The sequence below is a fragment of the Mastigoproctus giganteus genome, chromosome 10 (genome assembly GCF_048544385.1).
Source record: "Mastigoproctus giganteus isolate SK-2022 chromosome 10, ASM4854438v1, whole genome shotgun sequence".
Lineage (NCBI taxonomy): Eukaryota > Metazoa > Arthropoda > Arachnida > Uropygi > Thelyphonidae > Mastigoproctus > Mastigoproctus giganteus.
This window is the reverse complement of record NC_143584.1, coordinates 78,845,500-78,868,833: the sequence shown is the minus strand read 5'-3', so window position 1 is coordinate 78,868,833 and position 23,334 is coordinate 78,845,500. Positions and strand designations below refer to the sequence as shown.

The 23,334-nt window shown below is 38.7% G+C and overlaps 1 protein-coding gene across 1 annotated transcript in view; it reads left to right on the top strand.

Moving 5' to 3' along the window:
- Positions 1 to 23,334, top strand: part of LOC150079106 (sodium-dependent neutral amino acid transporter B(0)AT3-like) — a 341,694-nt gene that overhangs the window by 276,765 nt on the left and 41,595 nt on the right. The window contains exon 10 of the mRNA XM_090383850.1: positions 16,596 to 16,755. Within this exon, the coding sequence (XP_090239976.1) occupies positions 16,596 to 16,755 (160 nt within the window). The remainder of the gene's footprint in view (positions 1 to 16,595; positions 16,756 to 23,334) is intronic.

The window sequence follows — 23,334 nt, the reverse complement described above, 5'->3', positions numbered from 1 at the left end:
AAAAAGCTTTTGGTGACAATTCTTTCAGCCAGATGTAAAACTACTACAACTGGTTTAACCATTTTAAAAATGGCCAGAATGTCGGTTGACGCCGCCGTTCGCTCTGGGCATCCATCATCGAGCACCACCCCGGAAAATGTTGCAAAAGTTCAAGTGGCAATCCGTGAAGACCATCCACAACATTTATAGAGTTGTAGGACTATTGTATGGCATGTGTCAGCGGATTTTGTCAGATGAGTTGAACATGAGAAGGACTGCGGCCAAGTTTCTGCCATGGTTATTGAGTGTGAAGACCAAAAGCAACATCACATGGAAGTTTACAGAGATCTTTAAGAACGGGCCAGGAGTGATCAAACTTCCTTTCTATGGTCGTCACTGGTGACAAGAGTTGGGTGTATGGGTATGACCCAGAAGCCAAGCAACAATCATCCCAGTGGAAGAGTCCATCTTTGCCCTAACCGAAGAAAGCCCGACAAGTGAGGAGCAATGTGAAGTCCATGCTGATCTATTTTTTGGACATTGACGGGATTATCCATAAGGAATTCGTCCCTCCTGGCTAGACCGTCAATGCAAAGTTCTACTGTGACATCCTGAGGTGGTTGGGGGAAGCTGTCAGGAGGAAACATCTAGAGAAGTGGTACACAAAGAACTAGGTCCTTCATCATGGCGACACACTGGCCCACACATCCCTTGCTGTGGCGCAGTTTATGGCATCAAACAACATGACAATTGTCCCCCTTATTCGCCAGACTAACCCCCCCTGTGACTTTTTCCTCTTCCCAAGAATGAAAATCAAGAAAAAAGAAGGGTCGAAGATTTGACAGCGCAGAGAATATCCAAATCAAATCGCAGGTGGTGCTGAACACTATGATGAAGAAAGACTTTCAGGACACATTCAGATCATGGTAGAAGCGCTGGGATTAGTGTTTATGCTCTCAAGGGACTACTTCGAAGGTGATGGTGGCGAATAAGACCCAGGGTGAGTCTAATTTATTTTATAAATACATTTCAGGAACTTTTGGGTAGCACCTCATACGGAAAAGGCACCTGGTTATCACACCTTTGGTGCTTTCATCTCAGTGTACCTGCCATATTCTTTAGTCCATGATACGCTTCCTTTCTTGCTTGATATCTCTATCAGTATCAACACTTACATTAAGGATGGTTGTGGCAGTACCTTTCTTATGTAGATACATTATACCACATCTAATCACCTCTTGGCCAAGGAGCAGAACTTCTGCCAGGACTTGTAGGGCAGGATTGAAAAAGAGAACTAGTGTTCTCTTTTTAGATCCCCAGTCAGTTCTGGTTATTCTGGCTATCATGTGGGAATAGTTTCTGACCTTTTGAGCCAGTGTAGATAGAAAGTTAGTTTAGTGTCAAAGCTGACACTCAAATATTTTAGCTCAGTAATCAGTGCAATGGTTGTACCATTTACCGTTATGCCAGGGCGTCTTCATAAGGTACCTTTCAGAAGCACTGACTTAGTCTTTTCACTTGAAATAGAGTTTATGGGTGTGAGCCCAACATTGTAGCTTGTCTAAGGCATGGTTTGCCTTAGACAAGGCAAGCCCTGCTGTCTGCTTTTACTACTAGCATAATGTCATCTGCATAGGCAATACTGTCTACTAGACCTATGTCCATTGACAGAAATTCGTCAAGCAATACAGACCAAAAGAAGGGTCCAAGGATGGAGCCTTGGAGGCATCCTCTTGTTACATACTGTGAAATTTCCTAGTACCTGGTCCTTATCATGATAACCCTATTATTGAGATAATATTTAATGCATCTGTACAAGTTTAGGGGAAGATTAGCATGGCACAGATGTGCTATGCCACCATAGCACACCAAACGCAGGCCATCATAGTGCATCAAATGCTTGAAGTCTATGGAAATGGCCAATATGTATTTCGGCTGGGCAGAATGTGCAGCATTGGTAAGGTACCTCATTGGATCCTCAGTGCATGAACCTGCATTAAAGCCAAATTGCCTGTCAGATATATCCAATATATCTATAATCAATGCTAAATCATCTATGAAGAATCTGTTGTAAAGATGGGAGGCAATTCCTGAATACTGTTTATGTAAAGAAAAATATTTGTACAAAGCTGGATAAGTGCACCAAGTATTGCTCTTAAGCTACATCATAAGCTACAAGTAGTCCATCTTGGTCCAAAAATTCAACCAATCTTTGTAATTTCTAGTCCAAGTTCAATCATGACTAGGAATAGAATAGCTGAGGGTACGTGTTTGCCAGTGTGAAATGGGCAGAACATGGATGATGTAGTGACCAAAAGTAGCATAGCTTGCATGGCATTCAGTGTGAAACGGCCTTTAGGGATCGGTTCAGCGGAGTTTGGAAATTATAGGAACAGGTTGGTGCAAACCAGCTGAATCCCACCACTGCTTGTATCCAAATGAGAGCAAATCCACAACAAAAATGGCCAAAATCAGTAGTGATGCAGGAGCTGATTGAAAGCATGTCTGAACACCTCGACATTCACGCAACAAACCCACAAGAAGTGGGTGCCCATCATCCTCTTGAAACGAGGACAGAATTGCAAAAGTTTGGGAAATTGTGGTTGTTGTTGTTGTTGTTGTTGTGGGGGTTTTCTGGCGCATAAGCTGCTTTGGCTATAATGCGCCTATTCCTTTATTGTCATAAAATATGAGAATTTCTTGTCACGTCAGAAAAGGAGAAATCAGAAATGTGTAAAAAGTCCAATTTTCTTCAGAAAGTTAAAAAATTCAGGAATATTTGCATTGTCACCAATGACATTCTCTAGGGTTATTGGTTTCCGAAGGTTAACCAAAGATAGTAGGGTTGTATTTCTGTCTTGATTATAGTGTGGGCATTCAATGAGAATGTGTTTCACAGTCAAATTTAGAGAACAATGTGGACACTGTGGTGGATCATCTCCTGTGAGTAAATGAAGGTGAGTCAAATGTGTATGGCCTATTCTTGATCTTGAAAGAAGTACTTCTTCTCGTCTTGATGAACGGACATTGGAACGCCAAATTCTAGGATCCTGTTTAAATTGAAAAAGTTTGTTATTTGTTTGAGAGTGCCAGAGTGCTGTCCATTCTGTTAGGCATGCACCACAAATGATTTGTGGATAGTCTGATGCTGGAACAGGTATATTGGTTAAATTTAAGGTAGATGGATTTTTTGCAGCTTTATCAGCCAGTTCATTACCAGAAATTCCAGAATGTGCCGGAATCCAGCAGAAGGTGATCAGTTGGTGGCGCTCTTCAATCTGCAGTAATAATCTTCTAATTTCATTTAGAAAAGGGTGAACTTTATCTGAGGAGTTAGATAATGCCATAATTGAGCTGAGGGAGTCAGTGTAAATAACAAATTTTAATGAGCAGTCAGAACAGAGATTTTCTAAGGCTAGTTTAATTGCATATAATTCTGCTGAGATCTTCTCAGCATCCTGCTGAAATAGTAGTATTTAGGAACACTGCTGCTGCTCCAACGTTTGAGTTAGATTTAGAGCCATCTGTATAAATTGGAGAATAGTCAAAATATCTGTGAGTGTGAATTGCATGAAGTTGTTTCACATTTGATGCTTGAAGAACATTTTTTCCCCACTGGCAAAGGTAAGTGTCACAGGTGGGTAGAGGAGTACAAGTCCATGGTGGTTGAGCGCATGTTACTACTTCTTGCACAGAATGAATGGGAACATTCCAAACCGGCATCAGTTCAAGAAGGCGAAGACCAGCTGGTTTTACTATGCTAGGCTTAATTCTGTAGAGATTTTCTAATGGTGGATTGAATAAGTATGACTGAATTGGATGTGAGGCACAGCTTTGTATTTTAACGGCATATTTCAGTAGCAGTGTTTTCCTATGTAGAGTTAAAGGGGGCTCATGTGCATCGATGTAGATGCTATGTGCTGGTGATGTTCTGAAAGCCCCAAGTGCAGTCCTCAAGGCGCTGTGCTGAACTGGATCAAGCCAGCGCAAAGCACTTGCTCTGGCAGAATCATAGACAGGCGCACCATAATCGAGATGGGATCGGATTAATGCCCTGTATAACCGAAGTAAGGAGGTGCGATCTGCACCCCATGTTAGGGCGGATAAAGTTCTGAGTATATTTAACTTTTTTAAACAGGAAGTACGTATATTTTTAATATGGTCTAAGAAATTTAATTTGTTGTCAAGGATTAATCCTAGAAATCTGATGTTAGTAGTGACTGGGATGGAGACGTTGGAAATTTGAAGTTCAGGATCCAGATGGAGTATGCGTTGTCTACAAAAATGGATAGCAACTGTTTTCTGTTGTGAGAGCCGATAGCCATTAAGGTTGGCCCATTGTTGTATTGTATTCAGTGATATCTGAAGCTGCCTTTCAATAGATCTCATGCTTTGGGAATGACAGGAAATGGAAAGGTCATCTGTGTAAAGATATGATTCAACTGTGTTTGGAAGCTGTTTAGTGATGGAATCAATTCTAAGAGCAAAGAGAGTGGCACTCAGTACAGATCCCTGAGGAACACCTTCTTCCTGAATGAAAGTTGTAGAGAGGTCGTTTTGGTATTTTACTTGAAATGATCTAATGTATAAAAAGTTCTGAACAAATATGGGAAGAGTGCCCCGTAGACCGAGAGAATAAAGATCACTAAGTATGCCATGTCGCCAGGTGGTGTCAAAAGCCTTCTGTATATCTATAGAAACCAATACCAGATGCTCGTGTTTAACAAAAGCATTGCAAATGGCAAATTCAGCCTTGATCATGAGATCTAAGCATGATCTGTTTTGTTGAAAGCCATGCTGACTATTGCTCATTAGATGTTGAGACTCTATGATCCAGACGAGTCTACTGTGGACAATTTTTTCAAGGATTTTGCTGAGGCAGCTGGACAGAGATATTGGTCTATAGTTATGGGGATTGGTTGGATCTTTTTCCAGGCTTCAGGAACGCCAAAACAATAGAGTGGTGCCAAGAAGCTGGATAAATTTTTTCTAAAAAAATACGGTTGTAAAAGACCAGGAGGAGGCGCAAAGCTTTGTCATCAAGATGTTGCAGCATGACATAATAGATGCCATCTGGTCCGGTGGCACCATTACGAGCTGTTTTAATGGCATGCAATAGTCCAGAATATTGCAGATGTTTGTTATATGTTAGAATGAGGGCAGTTTGGAAGTTAATAGAATACTGTTCTCGACTGTTTTAATTTCGTTGGAAAGATGTAGTATAAGCTGATGTTGCTGAGATCTCAGCAAAAGTATTGCCCAAAGCATTAGCTATATCCGAGGGACTAGATAAATCTCGCCCATTCCAGGAGAGGACTGGAGAAGGTATGGTAGGAAACTTACCAGAAAGCTGTCTAATTTTTTTCCAAATTAATTTGCTGTCAGTGTTTCTGCTAATTGTTGATGCAAAACGGGTCCAGGATTCTTTTTTGGCTTGCCTCTGTATGAAACGTGCTTTTGCCCTTTCTTTCTTATAATTTATCAGATTTGCTGTGATTGGATATTGCCGAAACAAGTTCCACGCTTTATTTTTTGCCTTTTTTGCTTTGGTGCATTACTCATTCCACCAATAATTATAGTGCTTATGGCCCGGTGGATTTGATAATGGTATTGTATCTTTAGCCATGTTTAAGAGATGCGACGTGATGTAATCTGTCACATCATCAATGAGATGGATTTTTTTCTTATCAAAAGAGATTGATAACTGAAATTTTGCCCAGTTTGCTCTTGTAAATTTCCATTTCCTGCAGGCTTTAGTTAAAGGAGTCTGTGCTATCAATACCTTGCATACGATTGGGAAGTGATCACTGGCCATAGGATCATTTATAACATACCACTCTATGGTCGGGACCAGTACTGGAGAACAAATGGAAAGATCTTTTGCTGAAGTATGTCCAGTTGGGAGCTGAATGTGAGTGTGTGTGCCAGTATTCAGTATGGCTAGGTTTAGTGCCTCTAAAAGGCTTTCAATGAGTCGACCTTGTCTATCTAATTTAGTAGCGCCCCATAGTGGGTGGTGACCATTAAAGTCCCCTAAAATACAGAAAGGTGGAGGTATCTGTATGATGAGGTCTTCAAGTTCTTTTAAACAGTATGTATGTATGGTTTGGCTGCAAGTAGATTGACACAAGTGTTAATGAAATATGGAGTGTTATACGAACATTAACAGCTTCTATTTCAGTTTGAAGTGGGATATGCTTTGTTGGGATCTTTGAATTTATCAGAATTGCAACACCACCATGGGCAGTATTTGCTGTATTACGATCTCTTCGATAAAGGCAATAGTTCTTTATCGAAGGAGAAATTTGTGAAGTTAAGTAAGTTTCTTGGAGACAAAGAGCAACTGGCGAATACCGATTAATCAGATCATGGATATCGTCTGTGTTGCAACGAAAGCCTCTACAGTTCCATTGCAAAATACAAGGCATTATTTGTGTTTAACTGATGGAGCTGTATCTGACTGCTTTTTGAAGGTGACTGGCTTATGACGTTCTAATTTTGATTTATCTTTTTTGGAGAAAACTGGCCGACCAGTGTCCATTTCTTCTTCTTCAGCGTGAATTTCTAAAATTGGATCTCCCTGTATAGATGTGTTATCTGTATCCATGGTTGTGTCCTGGGTATTTTTCATTGCATTTGAGTTTGTAATATTGGATGTAGTAGTACTCATTGGAGGAGGAGATGTTGCTGGTATTGTCAGAGGAGTATTATTTGCCTGGTCTGTGACTTTGGATTGTTGTTTACGTACGCTTGGTTGTTTCTCAGAGAGGACTGTTCTAGCCCAATCAGAAATTGATTTATTAGTAGAAATGGTGACATCTGTTTGGGTGGAGACTGTTTCATATTTTTTTACTGCATTGGCATAGGTTAAATTTTTGGTTATAGTAGGCGTAACTTGTTTTCTTGCTTCTTGGTAGCTGACTTTATTCTCAACCTTATATTTTACTATTTTTTTCTCTGTTTTCCATTTGTCACAAGTTTTGGAATATGCAGGATGGTCACCTTTGCAGTTAGCGCACATCATTTTTGTAGCCGAACAGTCATTTTGATTGTGTTCTGAGGACCCACAATTGGGGCAGACTGGAACTCCTCTGCATACAGTTTGCAAATGGCCATACTTTTGGCATTTGTAACATCGTAAAGGATTGGGAATATATGGGCGAATGCGGCATAGTAAATAACCTGCTTTTACAGAGGTGGGTAAGTCAGGGGTATTGAACGTGAGAATAATGTTTCTGGTAGGTGTAAGTTGATTGTCTTTTTTAGTCATTATGCGCTTTGCTTCAATGACACTTTGTCCCTGCAGCTCTTGGGTTATTTCTTCCTCGCTGACATTTAGAAGATCCCAACTGGATATCACACCCTTGGAAGAATTTAGGGTTGCGTGAGGAGATATTTTTACTGGGATACCAGCAAAATTACTAAGTTGTAAAAGTTTCTCCGAATGTCTGCGGTTATTAGTTTCCACTAATAGGTCTCCTGATTGCAGTCTCTTAACAGTCTTAGGAGATCCTGCAATACTTTCCAGATGTTTTTGAATCACAAAGGGAGACAGTTTACTCATAGGTTGACTAGAGAGGGAGTGGAATATTAGAAACGGTGATGATTTTGAAACTGATAGGTTGCTCCATCCTGTCAGTTTTCAGTCTTTTGGTGTTATTACCTAAATCGAGATTTGTGCCACGGTCATTGTAATTTTCTGTCCTGGAGCTCGAAGGCTCTAATGGTGGATAAGTATTTTTATCCGTGTTAGCTCCTTTTGGCCCTGGAGGTTTTTCTTTACCTCCCAGGTTACCGGCCCCGCCACGGGGAGGCAGGAGCAGTGCCACGAGGTGACCAAGCGGCTGTTAGTTGAGTTAGTACTAAAGGAAAAAGAAACAGAAAGGTGTCTTTCCTTTCTGGGCCTTTGCCTACTACTTATAGAGCGAAAGAACTACTGAAATATAAAATTAAATGAAGAAAACGCTATTCAGAAATAAACAGAATATGTATCGGCAAAAGCTCTTTAGATAGTTCACTTGTATAAACGCACTGAAATTGCTTGGCCACGGAACGCTTGGCACCCAGGGCTGGAAATTGTGGCAAGAATCATTGCTTGATCCTCAAAATGATATGTGATGAGTTGGATATGATTAACGAGACGATTCATCAAATTCTGCATGAAGAGAAAAGGAAAGTCTCTGCAACATTTACGCCTCACAAATGAGTAGAAGAAACAAAGAGTGCCATCATGCAAAGACTTCATTCAGACTTGTCAAGACAATCCCAATTTCCTCGACTGTATTGTCACTGGAGATGAGTGTTGGTTGTTTCAGTACGACCCAGAGACGAAGTGTCAGAACATGCAGTGGACTTCAAAATCATCACCAAGGCCCACAAAGTTTCATTTACAGAAGTCAAGGATCAAGATGATGCTGAACATGTGTTTTGGCAAACAGGGTGTGATTCACAAGGAAATTGTACCGGAAGGGAGAGAGAGAGAGAGAGAGAGAGAGAGAGAGAGAGAGAGAGAGAGAGAGAGAGAGAGAGAGAGAGAGAGTCAATGTTGTGTTTTACGTATAGGTGCTTCGAAGACTGTTGTAGCACATTTCCTGGGTGAGGCCACAATTTCAAGAGGGGGGGAGCTGATTCTTGTTGCATGACAATGCCTCTACCCATTCTGGACTTGTGGTGAAGACATTTCTAATGAAATGTGGCATTGTACAGATCAACCATACACCCTCCTCTTCCAATCTAGCAACAGCAGACTTCTTGCTCTTTTCCAAGGTGAAAACTGCCATCAAAGGGAAAAGATTTCAGGATGTTGAGGACATAAACAAAACATACTTCACTTACAAACTGAACATTACCTCTTTGAATACCACTGACTCTCTTCAGAAACTTTTAGAATTGTGTAATAAGTGTATTCAATCAGGTGGTAATTACTTTGATTAAAAACAAAACCATTTTTGAGCTCCTTCGCCCTGTGTTCTTTTTATTGCTCCACTCCAAGAACTTTATTGCCATACCTTGTATATATTACAGCATTTATTGAACTGAATACCAAGGGAATCATATGACTTATTAAATTTAATAAGAATATAGGTATTCAAAGTAAAAATATACCTACAGAGCCATAAGCCAAGTATTTAGGTAACCTAAGTTGGACTTCATTGTTATATCCTATAATTAAACATATAAATTATAATAAAATACAATAAAATAATAATAAAAATGAAATGATGAAGAAGCAAATTACTGATAAACTAAAAATTTTATTACTACTAATAATTTTTATTAGTGAAAATTATTATTGAAAATTAATTATGTAGTGAAAAGGAAAGGCTTTTGCCAAATTAAGGTGAATATGAGGAAGAATAAGGATAGCAATAGACCTCAATTTCCCTCAAATTACTCTTAATAGATTTTGAGGTATAAAAAATTTTAGAGTCAGCAAGCAGAAAGCAAAGAAAAAGCATATTATATAGGTGGGTAGATGACTTTCATCAACCGGTGAAATACCACTACTTTGCTTATTGGAGGCTTGAAGTGGTGAAACCCATGTTTAGTCTCTAGAGCAAAGTTTCCAGCATCCCCCTCCCCCATACTTCTCCTTCAACCCATGCACGGTAATAAGTACTAGAGGTTTTGATACCTTTCGTGTTTGGAGTTTTCATAAAAAAAAAAAAAAAAAAAAAACTTTGGATTTTACCAGGAGCGTAACTGCAGGTCCCTTTAGTAGGGATCCTAGTATTACAGTAGCTAGTGATATTTGAAGTAATTTAGAAATTATAGAATACCAGATGTACTCTATAATTATATATTAATATATAATATAGATGTACTATATTAATAATAGTACAGAGGATGGGCTGCCTCTGCAAGGGGGGGATCTATTAAGAGTAATAACAGCATTATTACTCCTATGAGGTTAGCTGTAGTATTTAATTGAAAATATAATACTAGTGCAGATTAAGTGTTATAAGATTGTTACATACATTGTCAATTTTTATTTAATAATGCTGCACAAAACTAATATTAGAACTGCACATTTGGATTTTAGAGCTGCAAATATAAAATAACCCTTGCTTCTCTATTATGGAAGCATTACTTATTTTGAAGTATAACCAGATAGATCACTTTTTTGTGAAGGTATAATGAAATAATAAGGTATAATGAAGATGTAATGAAATAATGCCACTATAAATCTTTGGTTAATTTACTGTGTATAGCCACGATGCATTTGTACTAAATTATATATGTTTGTAAATTTTATTGCAGTCTCAGGCTTTAGCCCTGAATTTTTATGAAGTATTAAACTACAAGTTTGGCTCAGGTTTCGAAAGTTTAAGAAGCACTACTCTATGTTATTAGCAACAAAAATATTACAATCCTCTATTCTTTGGCTATAAGAGATATGTCCACAAACCAGAAAACAGTGATTTTCATGGATAGGCTGTGTGTATCACCATGAATAGACTATTAGCAATTGAGTCTCATGGTCTGACAAATAGTAATAATAATAGTATTTGTCATATAGTACAAGGAAGCAAAAGGCTTTTGCTGCAATGGGGAAAAAAAAAATTCAACGAGGCAGATAAGAAAACACAAATTATATACTTTCTTCCTCACACAAGTAAGTATCCAGTAGACCTTTGAATTTATTCAAACTGTCAGCCTCAACTACCTGCAAGGGAAACTTGTTCTAGCTATCAATGACTTGCTGGCTAAAATAAAACTTCCTACAATCTAATTTAAACCTCAAGCCCTGTAATTTGTATTTATGATCACTAGTACTGAAACTGTTTAGAAGACAGTGTTAATTGTAATGCAGCTCTATAGGTTTCCCCCAACTCCATGTCTAGCAAAGTGATGAATACATACTCTGTAAAGGCCAGATTTATGTAGGTTAGTGCATGCTTGTGCAGTGTTATTTTTTTTTTTTTTTTTTGGTAGTTGTTGGTGCATAGGCTTCTGTGGCCATAATGCACCTCCCAAGGTTTTTACAGTACTTTGATCCAAGCCTGAGGCGGGAATCGGACCCACGACTTTGGGTTGCGGTCACTTTACCCACCTGGCTAGTCCGGTCGGCCTTGCAGTGTTAGTATGGGTTATGTTGATTGTGTTGTTCATCTGGTCTCTTAGCCTAGCGGCTTCTGTTTAGACACAAAAACCTCTAGTACACCATCTAGTACACCATCCACAAGGAGGCGGGCTGGGCAGTAGGGAGTGTGAAGCATTGGCGGGGCAAACCTTGAGGTAGCCAAAGCTACAGGCAGGGGAGAGCCCAGTAAAAAAAAAAAAAAAAAAAAAAAAAAAAGTGAAATTTAGGAAGGAGTAATGAGGAGACAGGAAATAGGAGGATAAAGTGGTAGAAGGATAGGGGGGGGGGCAGTAGTGAAGGTGATCACCTGATTGAAAGGGAGGCCAACCAAGGGGGCCCCAGGATAGTATGCTTATCCTGCTCCAAGGGCAGGAGATAAAAGTTGACAGTAGGGTGACCCACCAGGAGAAGGGGGGTAGGGGAAGGAGAGAACAACCACCCCAGTTGGTAGGAATGAAAGCTTATAGAGAAAGAGATCCCCACGTTGAAGTGCCTGTAGGGATCTCTGTTCCATACTGGCCAGGGGTCTAGCTCTGCTGGCCACTGTCAGCACCCCACACCATGCCAGCTAAGGAGCTATGGCATGGTGTCTGCTTGGATGGGATGGGGGGCCATAGGGCCATATGTCTATTAGTCTTTCCAGTGAGGGGGTTTGGGGGAGGCACGATTTATTACACTCAATCACTCAGCTTTCATTCCTACTATTTTGTGATTTTTTTCCTTGCTTCAATCTTCTTTCACACATACCGGGGAGGAGGGGAATGCAATGGTATGTAGTGTACTTAAGTTACGATAGGTATACATAGATTTTGGTTGTTGATTTTTGTTATTGAAGCTTTTGTATTCATGGCCAGTGACACTTGTGCAGTGGCCACAGACAGGTGTTTTCTGGCTGCAGTCTCTGGCAGTGTGACTATACTTATGGCAATTAAAACATCTCTACAGAGAAATGTTCCCTGAACTTATGACTGGTCCAGCCAGGACAGATCCTCTGTTGTCCTTTTAGTGAGGTCTAGATCCTAGATAAAATTTCTGCTATGATGTTTAGCTGTCTGTTTTTTCTACTTGTAGTCCCTCTTTTTAACCGAAACTCTTGTGAAAATTCCTCTATTGTCATGATTTGTTGAAAATTCTTGTAGTAGATGTCTGTCATAAGTTTCCACTCGGGGGGTGTTGACTCCATTTCGTCAAATATGATTATATTGGGGTTTTCCCCTTTAGGTTTCTCCGGCTTCAGGACTAATTTTTGTACATCTCGGTGAGTTTCTATCTTAAGCATATCTTCCTTGCTTGCCACTTCTATTAGGGCATCATGCTTGCTTTTATTTCTCTTAAGTGAGGTTTGAGCTTAGGGATGACTGGGTCTTTCACAGCCTCACTGCTTTTAATGGAAGAGTCACTTTTTGCTTTCAAAATGATATTATTAGCCTCTTTGTTAGTCACTTGCTTGGTTTGAGAGATGTCATTTTTACGGCTAGCCTTTGTTGCCTGAGCATAATCAGTGTGTTCATATTTTTATAATTGTTCTTCTCTTCTGTAATAACCTCTTATTTTGACTTTAAGACTGTTTTCTGTGTTGATTTCTATTAACCTTTTCTAGAATTGACCAACAATTAACAATCTGGAATTTTATAGCAGACGTGATTCTGTTTGTCTGCTTGTGCATGTATTCCTCTAGGAATAGTTTTACTTCCTTTGCCTATTTAACTGGGTCTGTTATGTCGGTTGAGTTGTCTAATTTCTAAATTGTCTTAATTGTTTAGAACAGTGAAAATTCCACCTTCATTCATTTTACTAATCCCTCTCAGAGCCTTATAAACCTCAATGAGGTCACCTCTGAGGTGCCTCGTCACTAAGCTCTGTAGCCCACATAATCAGAGTTTTTCCACATATGGTTGTCCTTCCACTGATCTCACCATTTGAGATGCCCATCTTTGGACCCTTTCAAGAAGCTCAATGTCTTTTTTCAGATGAGGTCTCCATACTTGAACACAGTATTCCAAATGTGGTCTTATAATTGCTTTATACAGAGGATTATAACCCCTCTATTTTTACAGGATAGCATTTGATAAATCACTTGATAGGACACCATGGGCTTTCCTGGCTGCCCGTTCACAACGTTCAGAAATCTCTGTCCAGGGTTCAACATGTTCTAATGTAGACACTTGTATTTCAGTGAGTTGGGCTGTTTTAACGCATGGGTGCACCTGGCCGATGCTAGGGGCCTCAGTCTACTGGGGGCCTCACCTGTTGATCTTAAATAATTTTTTAAAGACCCTTTTAAAGATCCCATATGTTACGTTATGGTCGAAAGCACCGCAAACATGGAACATAATGATATATGAATAATGTTTTTGGCTTTCTTTAAATAGTTTAAAGTTCAGAAAATATTAATATTTAGAAAAATAATTAACACATTTAATTCTCGCTTATGATTATAAATTAATAATATATATATAAAATTATATATTATATACGGTGTCTCAAAAATATTGGTACAAACGTTTAGGGGAGGTAGGTAACATCTAAAGGAATGTAAATCACATAGGAACCCATAACCGGAAACGTCACTGTAGTTCGGTAGACGGCGCTGTTATCAGTTTGCGAGAGGGAAAATTTCTGGTTTACTCATTTAAGCAGTAGTCGCCGCATGAAGAGCATGCATCGATATATGAACTGTGAGCTGGCAGACATGCACCTAGTGTATGGATTAGCAGAGAGCAATGGACGAGCTGCTCAATGAATTTATGGAGAACGCTTCCCAGACAGACATGTACCGGACCACCATTTGTTTGCACGTGTGCATCAAAATTTGTGCAATTATGGGTCATTTATAGGTAATAGGAGTGGTGTGGGCAGACCACGTTCGACACGAACTCCCGCCATGGAAGAAAGTGTGTTGAATGCTGTCCAGAATAATCCTACTACCAGCACACATGCCGTTGCCTTTGCCTTAGAAGTGTCTTGCAGTGTACAGTGTGTCTAGCAAGACGATTCCTTACACCCCTTTTATCTCCAAAGGGTTCAGTTACTGCTCCCCCAAGATCATCCTGCACATGTGGCTTTTGCACAGTGGTTTCTCCAAGAAAGTGTTCAAGACTTGAATTTTCCAGCCTATGTTTTGGTCACGGATGAGGCTTATTTCACTCGGGCAGGCTTATTCAATCAGCACAATGCTCATGTGTGGGCTCACAACAACTGACAGGGTGTGTGCCCCATGCGGCACAACATCGCTTCGCAATAAATGTGTGGGCAGGTATGGTCGGTGACTGCTTAGTCAGCCCATACCTGTTACCATCCCACATGAACTCCGCTAAATATCAGATCTTTCTTGAACAAGTTCTACCAGGGTTACTTGACGATGTTCCAGCAAATGTGAGACGCAACATTTGGTTTCAACATGACGGGGGGGCCTGCCCATTATGGAAGGTATGTACGTGACCATTTGAACAGGCATTTTGAGCGTCGATGGATTGGCCGTGGTGGACCCGTTGCCTGGCCCCCATGCTCACCTGATTTATCGAGCCTTGATTTCTTTCTGTGGGGGCCCTCAAATCTATCGTGTATGAATCGCCTGTGGAGACGGAAATGGATCTCATGGTGAGACTCGTCTGCGCTGCTGCTGCTACTATCAAAGAAACTCCAGGTGTGTTCGACCGTGTCCTCCAATCCATGCTGCGTCAGTGTCACGCATGCATTGCGTCTCATGGTGGAACCTTCGAGCATCTGTTGTAACATCATGAAATGCATCCATCTTGTACTCCATTGTTAATATTATGTCAAATAAATGTTTGCCACTAATTACTGTCTTGTGTCATTTCTGCTTCTTGTGCCTCTGCTACTACTTTCCCGTAACATTTCCGGTTATGGGTTCCTATGCGATTCACATTCCTTTAGATGTTACCTACCCTAAACGTTTGTACCAATATTTTTGAGACACCCTGTATATATTATAATGTTAGGAATGCGACTAAGAGAGACCCAGAAAAAAATTAAAACAAAATTTAAAGTGAATAGGGGCCACTTTTGGAAATTCACCAGGGGGGGGCCCCAAGAGTTCTTAAAATGGCCCTGTCAGTGAGTATAATATATCTAATATAGTATCTATTAAAACTCTATGTCTAGCAAGACTAGTTTCCAATATACACTATCCAGTCAAAATATTATAACGACCTCTGTGTTTTAGCAATCAGCCGTTCCTCCCTGCCTGATGGCACGTGTTATGGTGAGAACTGATAAACACAGGCAAGGAACATAGTTGAATGGACTTTGAAAGAGGGATGATCATTGGGTAGCAGTAAGGGTGGCAGTATAATGGAAACTGCAAATCTTATGGGCTGTTTGTGGAGTGCTGTGGCTAAGGTGTTCCAAGAGTGGACAAACAGTGGGCACTGCAGCAGGCACCAAGCTAATGGCAGGCACGTGTTCCTCTGTGATGAATGTAGGCTGTCCTGCCTTGTGCAAACCACTAGATGGAAAACAGTGGAACTGCTAACCATGAACTTTAACCAGGGGATAACAGTGGTATTTCCAAGACCATGATCCAATGAACCCTCCTCCTCCATATGAGCCTGCAGAGGTACCTGGTCAAGCTTTGCTTACAGCCACCCATCACCAATGATGCTTAAAGTCTGCACCTGAACAGCATCATTGGGGTTTGTTTGTTATTTGGTTTTTAGGAGCATTAGCAACTAAGGCCATATTGCTCCGGAAATATCCGGTGGTCATTCCCTGACCTTTCCGCATCCTCCGTATTTGGTGGTGACGGGCTCGAACCCCGGTCTAATCAAGAAGCGTGTGCTACGCACTGCTGCTCCTTCCCACCTGGCTATGGAGACGCCAGGTGGGAATCATTGGGAATGCCATATGGATGGTAGATGGATGGTACAGCAGAAAACTGGAGAAAAATCACTCTGAATCCTGATCTAACAGAAATAATGCAGGAGATGGTATTTTGGTATGGGGGATGTTTTCCTGGGAATCTCTTGATGCCCTCACATCCCTAGACCACATTTTGAATCCTGAAATCAGGATTGTTTTCCTAGATTGCACAGGTGTGTTCCAGCAGGATAATGTGCCCTGTGATGCTGCTGGCATTGTTTGAGAGTGATTAATCAAACACAAAAGTGACTTCCATGTGCTACCTTGGCCAAATGGATCAACATATCCAGCATTTTGATCGTCCATAATGGACTATCACAGATATATAGGATGCAATCCTGTGATGTGGTACAACATTACAGGATTGCATGATGCAATCCTGTACAGAGGCCTTCTAGAGTCTATGCCTCACCATGTGGGTGGTGACATTGGCAGCAAGAGGAGGACATTCCCACTATTAGGTAGGTGGTCATAATGTTTCTACTGGACAGTGCATATGCATATAAATTATTTCCTGATTTCTAAATATAACAGAAAATCAGAATTTGAGCCTCAGTTTCCCCCTTATGATTATGCTTCTCTGTTTTCTCTTTTATATAAATTCCATATAACAAACATCTTAAATTTTCACACAGCATATTTATTCTTCTAGGAATTATCTGCCTTGTCTGCTTCTTTCTTTCCTTGATCTTCTCACATGGAGCTGGGAACTACGTGTTTACGCTGTTTGATGACTTCAGTGGAAATTTTCCTCTGCTCATTGTTGCCTTGTTCGAGTGTATAGCAATATCTTATGTCTATGGGTTACGAAGGTAAAATGTATTTCATAATATGGATTAAATATTTAGCTCTTAATCTTATGTCATGAATATATAATTTATGTAAGATGAAGCATAAGATAGGTTCCTCAGAAACCTGTTCAGAGTGCAGCATTTAAGAATACTAGGAATCATTTTTCCTCATCACATATTTATTGTTTTTGGTTGTTGATGCATTAACATTTTATTGTGTCAGTGTATCATGTCTGTACAAGAGTGAGTGTGTTTTTGTGTTTGCAAGCCAATGTGCATGCTGTATTAGTAGAAAAAGCCAGAATAACTCATGGAGGGGACTTACTTCCATTGTTTCAGGTCGCTAACTATAGCCCTGTTGGCTGAAAGTTCCCTAATTCCTGATGGGATTATAACCTGGATCTCTCCAAATGAGTGACAAGAGGAAAAATTACCATATTGTCAGAATATAATGTCAATTAGTCACGTGATGTTTTTGAGAATATCAGTTTATGTGAGCTGTGGGAGGTCATAAATTTTAGCAGTTAGATTCCACTACAAATCCAAGTAGGATTGAGGATTGAAGAAGATGATAACCAGAGACCTCCTGCTTCTGGACATTAGGTAATCAGGATTCCTATTAATGCCTAGTGACATAATGAAATACAATGTCTGCATGCAGCCATTATGGACAAACATGAATGCATTAGCAGAGGCATATGATGCAACAAAGCAATTTATATAACATCATCCTGCAAAAAAACACAAATCCCTTCCCATTTCACTCATCCATTCACTCCAAAAGTTTGTCTAGTTCAGCCTTGAATTTATTTAAGCTGTCAACTGCCACAATGACAGATGGAAGCTTGTTCCAGCAATCAACCACACATCTATTCTGCAACTGTCTTACCTCAGTTTGAATTTATGCCCCCTCAGGTGCAGAATCTGAGCAAGAGGAAGAATCCCATCAGCACTGAGTTTGTTGCTCAAACCATTCAAGTACTTATACACTTCAATCAGATCACCTCGCAGATGCCTAGTCTCCAGACACTATAATTTGCAGAACTTAAGCCTATCTTGGTAATAGTAACCCTTTATTCCACCCACTAATCTCGTTGCCCTTCTCTGTACTCGTTCTAGTAGCTCAACATCTTTCCTAAAATGAGGCTTCCAGACCTGTATGCAGTACTCAAGGTGTGGCCTGACCATTGCCTTATACAAGGGGATAATTATCCCTGCTAGAAAAATTCCTATATATCATTGACAAGACCCCCCATGAGCTACTCTTGCAGCCTGTCTGCACTGATGAGAAAACTTCATATCTGACTGCACAATTAGGTCTTTTTCATTCTCCACTACACTGAGTTTAAGACTGCACAGTTGGTATGTTACTCTGGGGTTACTGCTACCCTTTGTTTTGTCAATGTTAACTTCAGTTGCCACCCCTCTCCGTAGCCGAGTGGTCAGGAGCGGGAGTGCAGTAGCACATGCTCTTTGAGTAGACCGGGGTTCAAGCCCCTGATTGCTGAATACGGTCGATCTACCAACATGCACTGGACCAGCGTGGCAGATTATGGTCCATTTCTCTCAGCATGAATTGTTGAGGAGGCTTCCATCCTGCAGTGGGTTGATAATGGCTGCACTTTACCTTTTTGCCACCTCTCAGCCCATCTGTTCAACTTTTCTAGATCTTATTGCAGTAGTGTACCATCCTCACTGTCATTAACAACCTTACCAACTTTCGTATTGTCTGCAAACTTGGACATAAACCTGATATACTTTCTTTCACCAATATCATTGATAAATGCAGAAAACAACAATGGGCCCAACACGGGATCCTGGGGAACTCCACTAATAACATTAGTCCATTAAGAGCAGTGTCCATTGATTACCACTCTCTGTCTTCTCCCACTCAACCATCCTTTTATCCATTGTAGCAACTTGCCCTTAATGCAGTGGTGGGATTCAGCCGGTTTGTACTGGTTCGGCAGAACCAATACCTAATTTTTTGTTGAGTTTGGCGAATCGGTTGTTAAAATGGCACTTGTGATCAGGGTTCTCTCTAAGGTGGGCAGCCACCCAATGTGGAAATCACAAATTTACATTCCTTCTTCTTTTTAAACGTTCATCTATGCAACAGCATATTCCAAGTGCCCGTAGTAATGTTCATTCCATCCATAGGTGAAAAAATTAGACATAATGATACTTGTAATATTTATTTATTCATTTCATAAAACTCATTATACCTTTGATGAAATATTACATTTTTATTCCTTTGCGTTTGTTACTTCAGTAAACAAACATATAATGTAGAGAGAAAAAGTGCCAAACAACCAGGGGGTGACACACTGCCATTTGTTTCAGCTTTGTGTTACGACCTAAATTCACATGAGATATTATGAGGGCGTTGGTGTTCCCCGATCAATAAAAACAATAGGAAGCTAGGACACAACGAACCAATAGAAATATAGATTTCAAGGGTTATCTCATCGCCCATTTTGGAAGCCGTGGAAGAATGTTCTTCCATTTTGGAATCCTTATGCCAGTGTGCACGTGGTAATTAAGACGTTTTTATCACAACTTTCCCGTGACAAACAGGTTTGTCGTACACATTATTCCATCATATTTAATCTGCATAGCCTATGCCATTTATTAATTCAGCAAGAAATTTTCATTTAGTATCAATAAAATTAAGAAAATGTATGTTCTGACTGATGTTTATCAATGGTATAAACGTTTTATAAAAGTTTATGATATGACCACACGTGGACAGAACCAGTAAAAATATTCGAATATATAGGCACATATCTGCTCCTGCTCTATAATATATTAAAATAAAACATTTTTAAAATTTTTTGCAGTAGCCCTTAAAAGGATGAAAAGGCAACAGAGTTTGACAAATTTTTTCAATAAGAAACCAAAATCAGAATTGGCCTTGGATGGTACAAAACAGTCACAAGCACAACCACTCCAACTTGAAGAAAGCAGCACGTCAATTATTGAAATAAAAAACGATAACAACTCCAAAATTGAAAATAATCTTCCTGTATGCTGGAGAGTGCAAAAATATAACAATTTTAAAGAAAAATATGATGGACTGGTAATTTTTAACAAAAAGTTAGGTTGCGAGTATTGTGAGTATACTCGCAACCTAACCTTTCATGTGTCAAAAGAATGGAAATGTTTTCAGATTAAGGCATCAGGGAAAAATAAAGAGGTACAACAAGCTTCTCTAAGGAAAAAAATGAAAGAACATTTTTCATCAAAAGCTCATAACATTTGTAAAGAGAACTTAAAACAATGTGAGCAGGATTCAATAACAAAAGTAATAGATACGATGAATGAAAAATATTTAAGTGCTACTTGTAGAGTATTTAATACAGTTTACAGCCTGGCAAAAAGATATAAACCATTTTCAGATATAGAAGATGAGATAGAAGTACAAATTAAAAATGGTTTAGATGTGGGAATAGGATTACATTCTGGTAAAACTGCTGTGAAAGTAGTTGATTTCATTGAAAAGGAAATTAAAAAAGAAATATTTAATAAAATTATTGAAAATAATCTGAAAATATGTTTGATTATTGATGAAGCTTCAACGATATCCTGCAAACCAGTTATTATACTTTTCTTAAGAGTTGAGAATTCAGTTACATCACCAACAATTTTCATTGAACTAGTTGAATTGGAAAAACAAGATGCAGAGACAATATGTTCTTCAGTTATGGAAAGTTCAAATAATGTTGGGCTTACTACCATGGGAGTCCCTCCCATGGTGGCTGGCAGCGGTGCATGCTGCGAAAGGCACATATTCTGGATACTAGGTAGGTTGTCATAATAATGTGACTGGACCCTGTACATCAGATATTTAAATAACTAAGACACCTACCTATAAATGTCTTAATAAAACATTAAAATAGCTATAGTGGCACTCACTGTGAACACTGCGGCAGACTTGACATCTTTAAAAAGGTCTTAGGTAAAATTTTCACCAATCAGTACAAGCAATTGGTAGTACAACTACATTCAATATCAGTTCTTACTTTAGATATTATACAGTCACTTTCTATTAACATCAATAATAGATCAAAGTACAACTCTGTTCAATATAAGTCAGAAACCAAAACTCCAAACCAAACCAGGCAAGGTTAGTAAGTCACATGCTGAAGACTCTGCAATAGGAATAAAGTCCAATTAGTTACGGTCCATTATAAAATCATGCATTAGAAGTTGATGGAACAATATCACTCAAATGCAGTCCTTTAGATTGGTTGGTTGGTTTGGTGTTTAATGGTGCATTGGCAACTGAGGCCATAATGCACCTGCAATCCTTGAGAGACAAACCAACAATAACTTAGACATCTAGCAGTTTTCAGGTCAATGTAGTACAGATCAGCACCACTGAGAAGCCTGTAGCAATGTGAAATAAGCACAAATCAATATATAGTATTTGTGATGCACAAATACTATGTGATGCACAAATCAATATAATATTTATTTGTGTTTCTGAACCATAAGACACAACATTGGATCTTACAAGTATATAATCTGATCTTGACAGTAAAACCACCATCTAATTTATGGGTGACAATTGAAACTTAAAAAGATAACAATTGACAGCCTTATATACATATATACACACGCAAACTGCAAGCAAACAGCAATTGCAACCCCATGCAAATTGATATGTTGCAATTTAATTTAATTATCAACTAAAGAACAGAAAGGACAAACAGTACAGAAGGGGGGTGCATTATGCTCTAAGTTAAGAAGAACAAAATCCAAATTAATGCATCCAATTGACATGGGTAACCAGTACAATTTCAAGTGAGTTTGGTGTGGCATAAGCACTGGGAAAGCAAAAATTAGAGTAGTAGTAGTAGTGTGCTATAGGCTTAATGGCTGTGATTAGTACATTGAACAACTATATGGAGAAATTAGTACAATGTGGGAAGAAGTAGGGCAAGGTGTATAATATTAAATAAGTAAGGCCGAACTAGATGGTAATCGTCTGTAATCCTTTTCAGAAAAGGTTTTTAGAAGGAAGTAAGGTTTATTTTTTTATTTTTCTGCAGAAATAAAGGAATAGTTTTAGTGAGATGTGTAAGACCTCACTCAGATATGCTAAGCAATAACCAGGGGTGGCCAACCTTTTCATGTGCCACAGATCATGTTGAAAATGTGTCGCTGTCCACTTAAGGGCATATCCATAGATTACCAGAATCAATACCCAACTCCCTCCCCCACAAATTCTGTTATGAGCCATCAAGCACTTTTCCTAACTACATAAAACATGAAGTAGTTAGTTATGATAAGCACCTATAATGAAAAACATAATAAAAAAATTCAAACAATTTTACATTTATAAAACAAATTTAATATAGGTTAATAAGTAAACGTTTATCCTTACAGAATTGATGTCTTGAGGAGGTCTGATACCTTATATACATTAAATTTATGATCAATAAGGTAAATATGCACGATGGGTTCCTGTCACATTGAAAGCTGGGTCATATGTTTTGGAAATAAAAGTGGAATTTAAAAAGAATATTTATTTTTAATTTTTTTACTTTTTTTTTCATATTAGTAGGTGTGCTACTAACAAGGACTGAATATCCTTGCAATACAATCTGATATTAAAAAAAAATCACTGCATGCATCCAGTATACCTTTGAACCATAAGATGCAGGAGAATTTTAGGCAACATTTTCCAAGAAAAAAGTGTGTTTTATGATTCGGCAATCTATGCCTGCACTGTTTGAAATTTTGCACAATTAACGATCTTTTAAAGTGGAAAATGGTAGAGACTGTGTCTAGTGTTTCTGTTTTATGTCTAAAAATTTTTTTTTTGTAATATTCTGCAGAATTAATTATATTTTTTTTGTTTTTTTTTAAAATAAAAAGTTTAAAACAAATGGAATGTTTTAAAATTTTAAATTTTTCATGAAAACTTAAAGAAAAAGAAAATTAAATGAACGTACATTATCTGACATGTATGTTCATTATGTATATGTTTATTATGTATATGAATATGTTTATTCAGTTATTGCTATTTTTAATAAAAATGAAGTTTCCGATAGTTATAAAAAATTACATATTTTTGTTAGCTTTTGGAACGTAATCCCCCTTTTTGTATTGGTTCTTAGTCCCGTATAACACGGTTTTGAACTACACAAGATTTTATAGGAACCTAACTGCCATGTTATACGAGGGTTACTACCTGTATTTGATTATGACCTCTCCATTATGCCCATCTCTAGTTAAAACACTTAATAATCACATACAGATGTCACCATTACTTTCATATTCACTCAAATGGTGGCATAAGCATATCTTTAATTGGCTTAGTAAGTGGGAATTATTTGAGAGAAGAAAATTAAGAATAAGTAAAGAAAATAGTTTGGTTGCCAAATAATCACTTTCCATCACCTCTTTTGCCTGAATAGTTTTTTAAGCAATAAACTTCTAAATGTTTCTTTAGGAAAGTTTACAATAGCATAAATATAAAGCCTGTGACAAATATTGACCCAAAGAATCACTCAACTTAATAACCGAATTTAAGACTGACTTCTCATGAAATATGAATTCTTCAGTAATGTTACTGGTCAGACTATCTCAAGT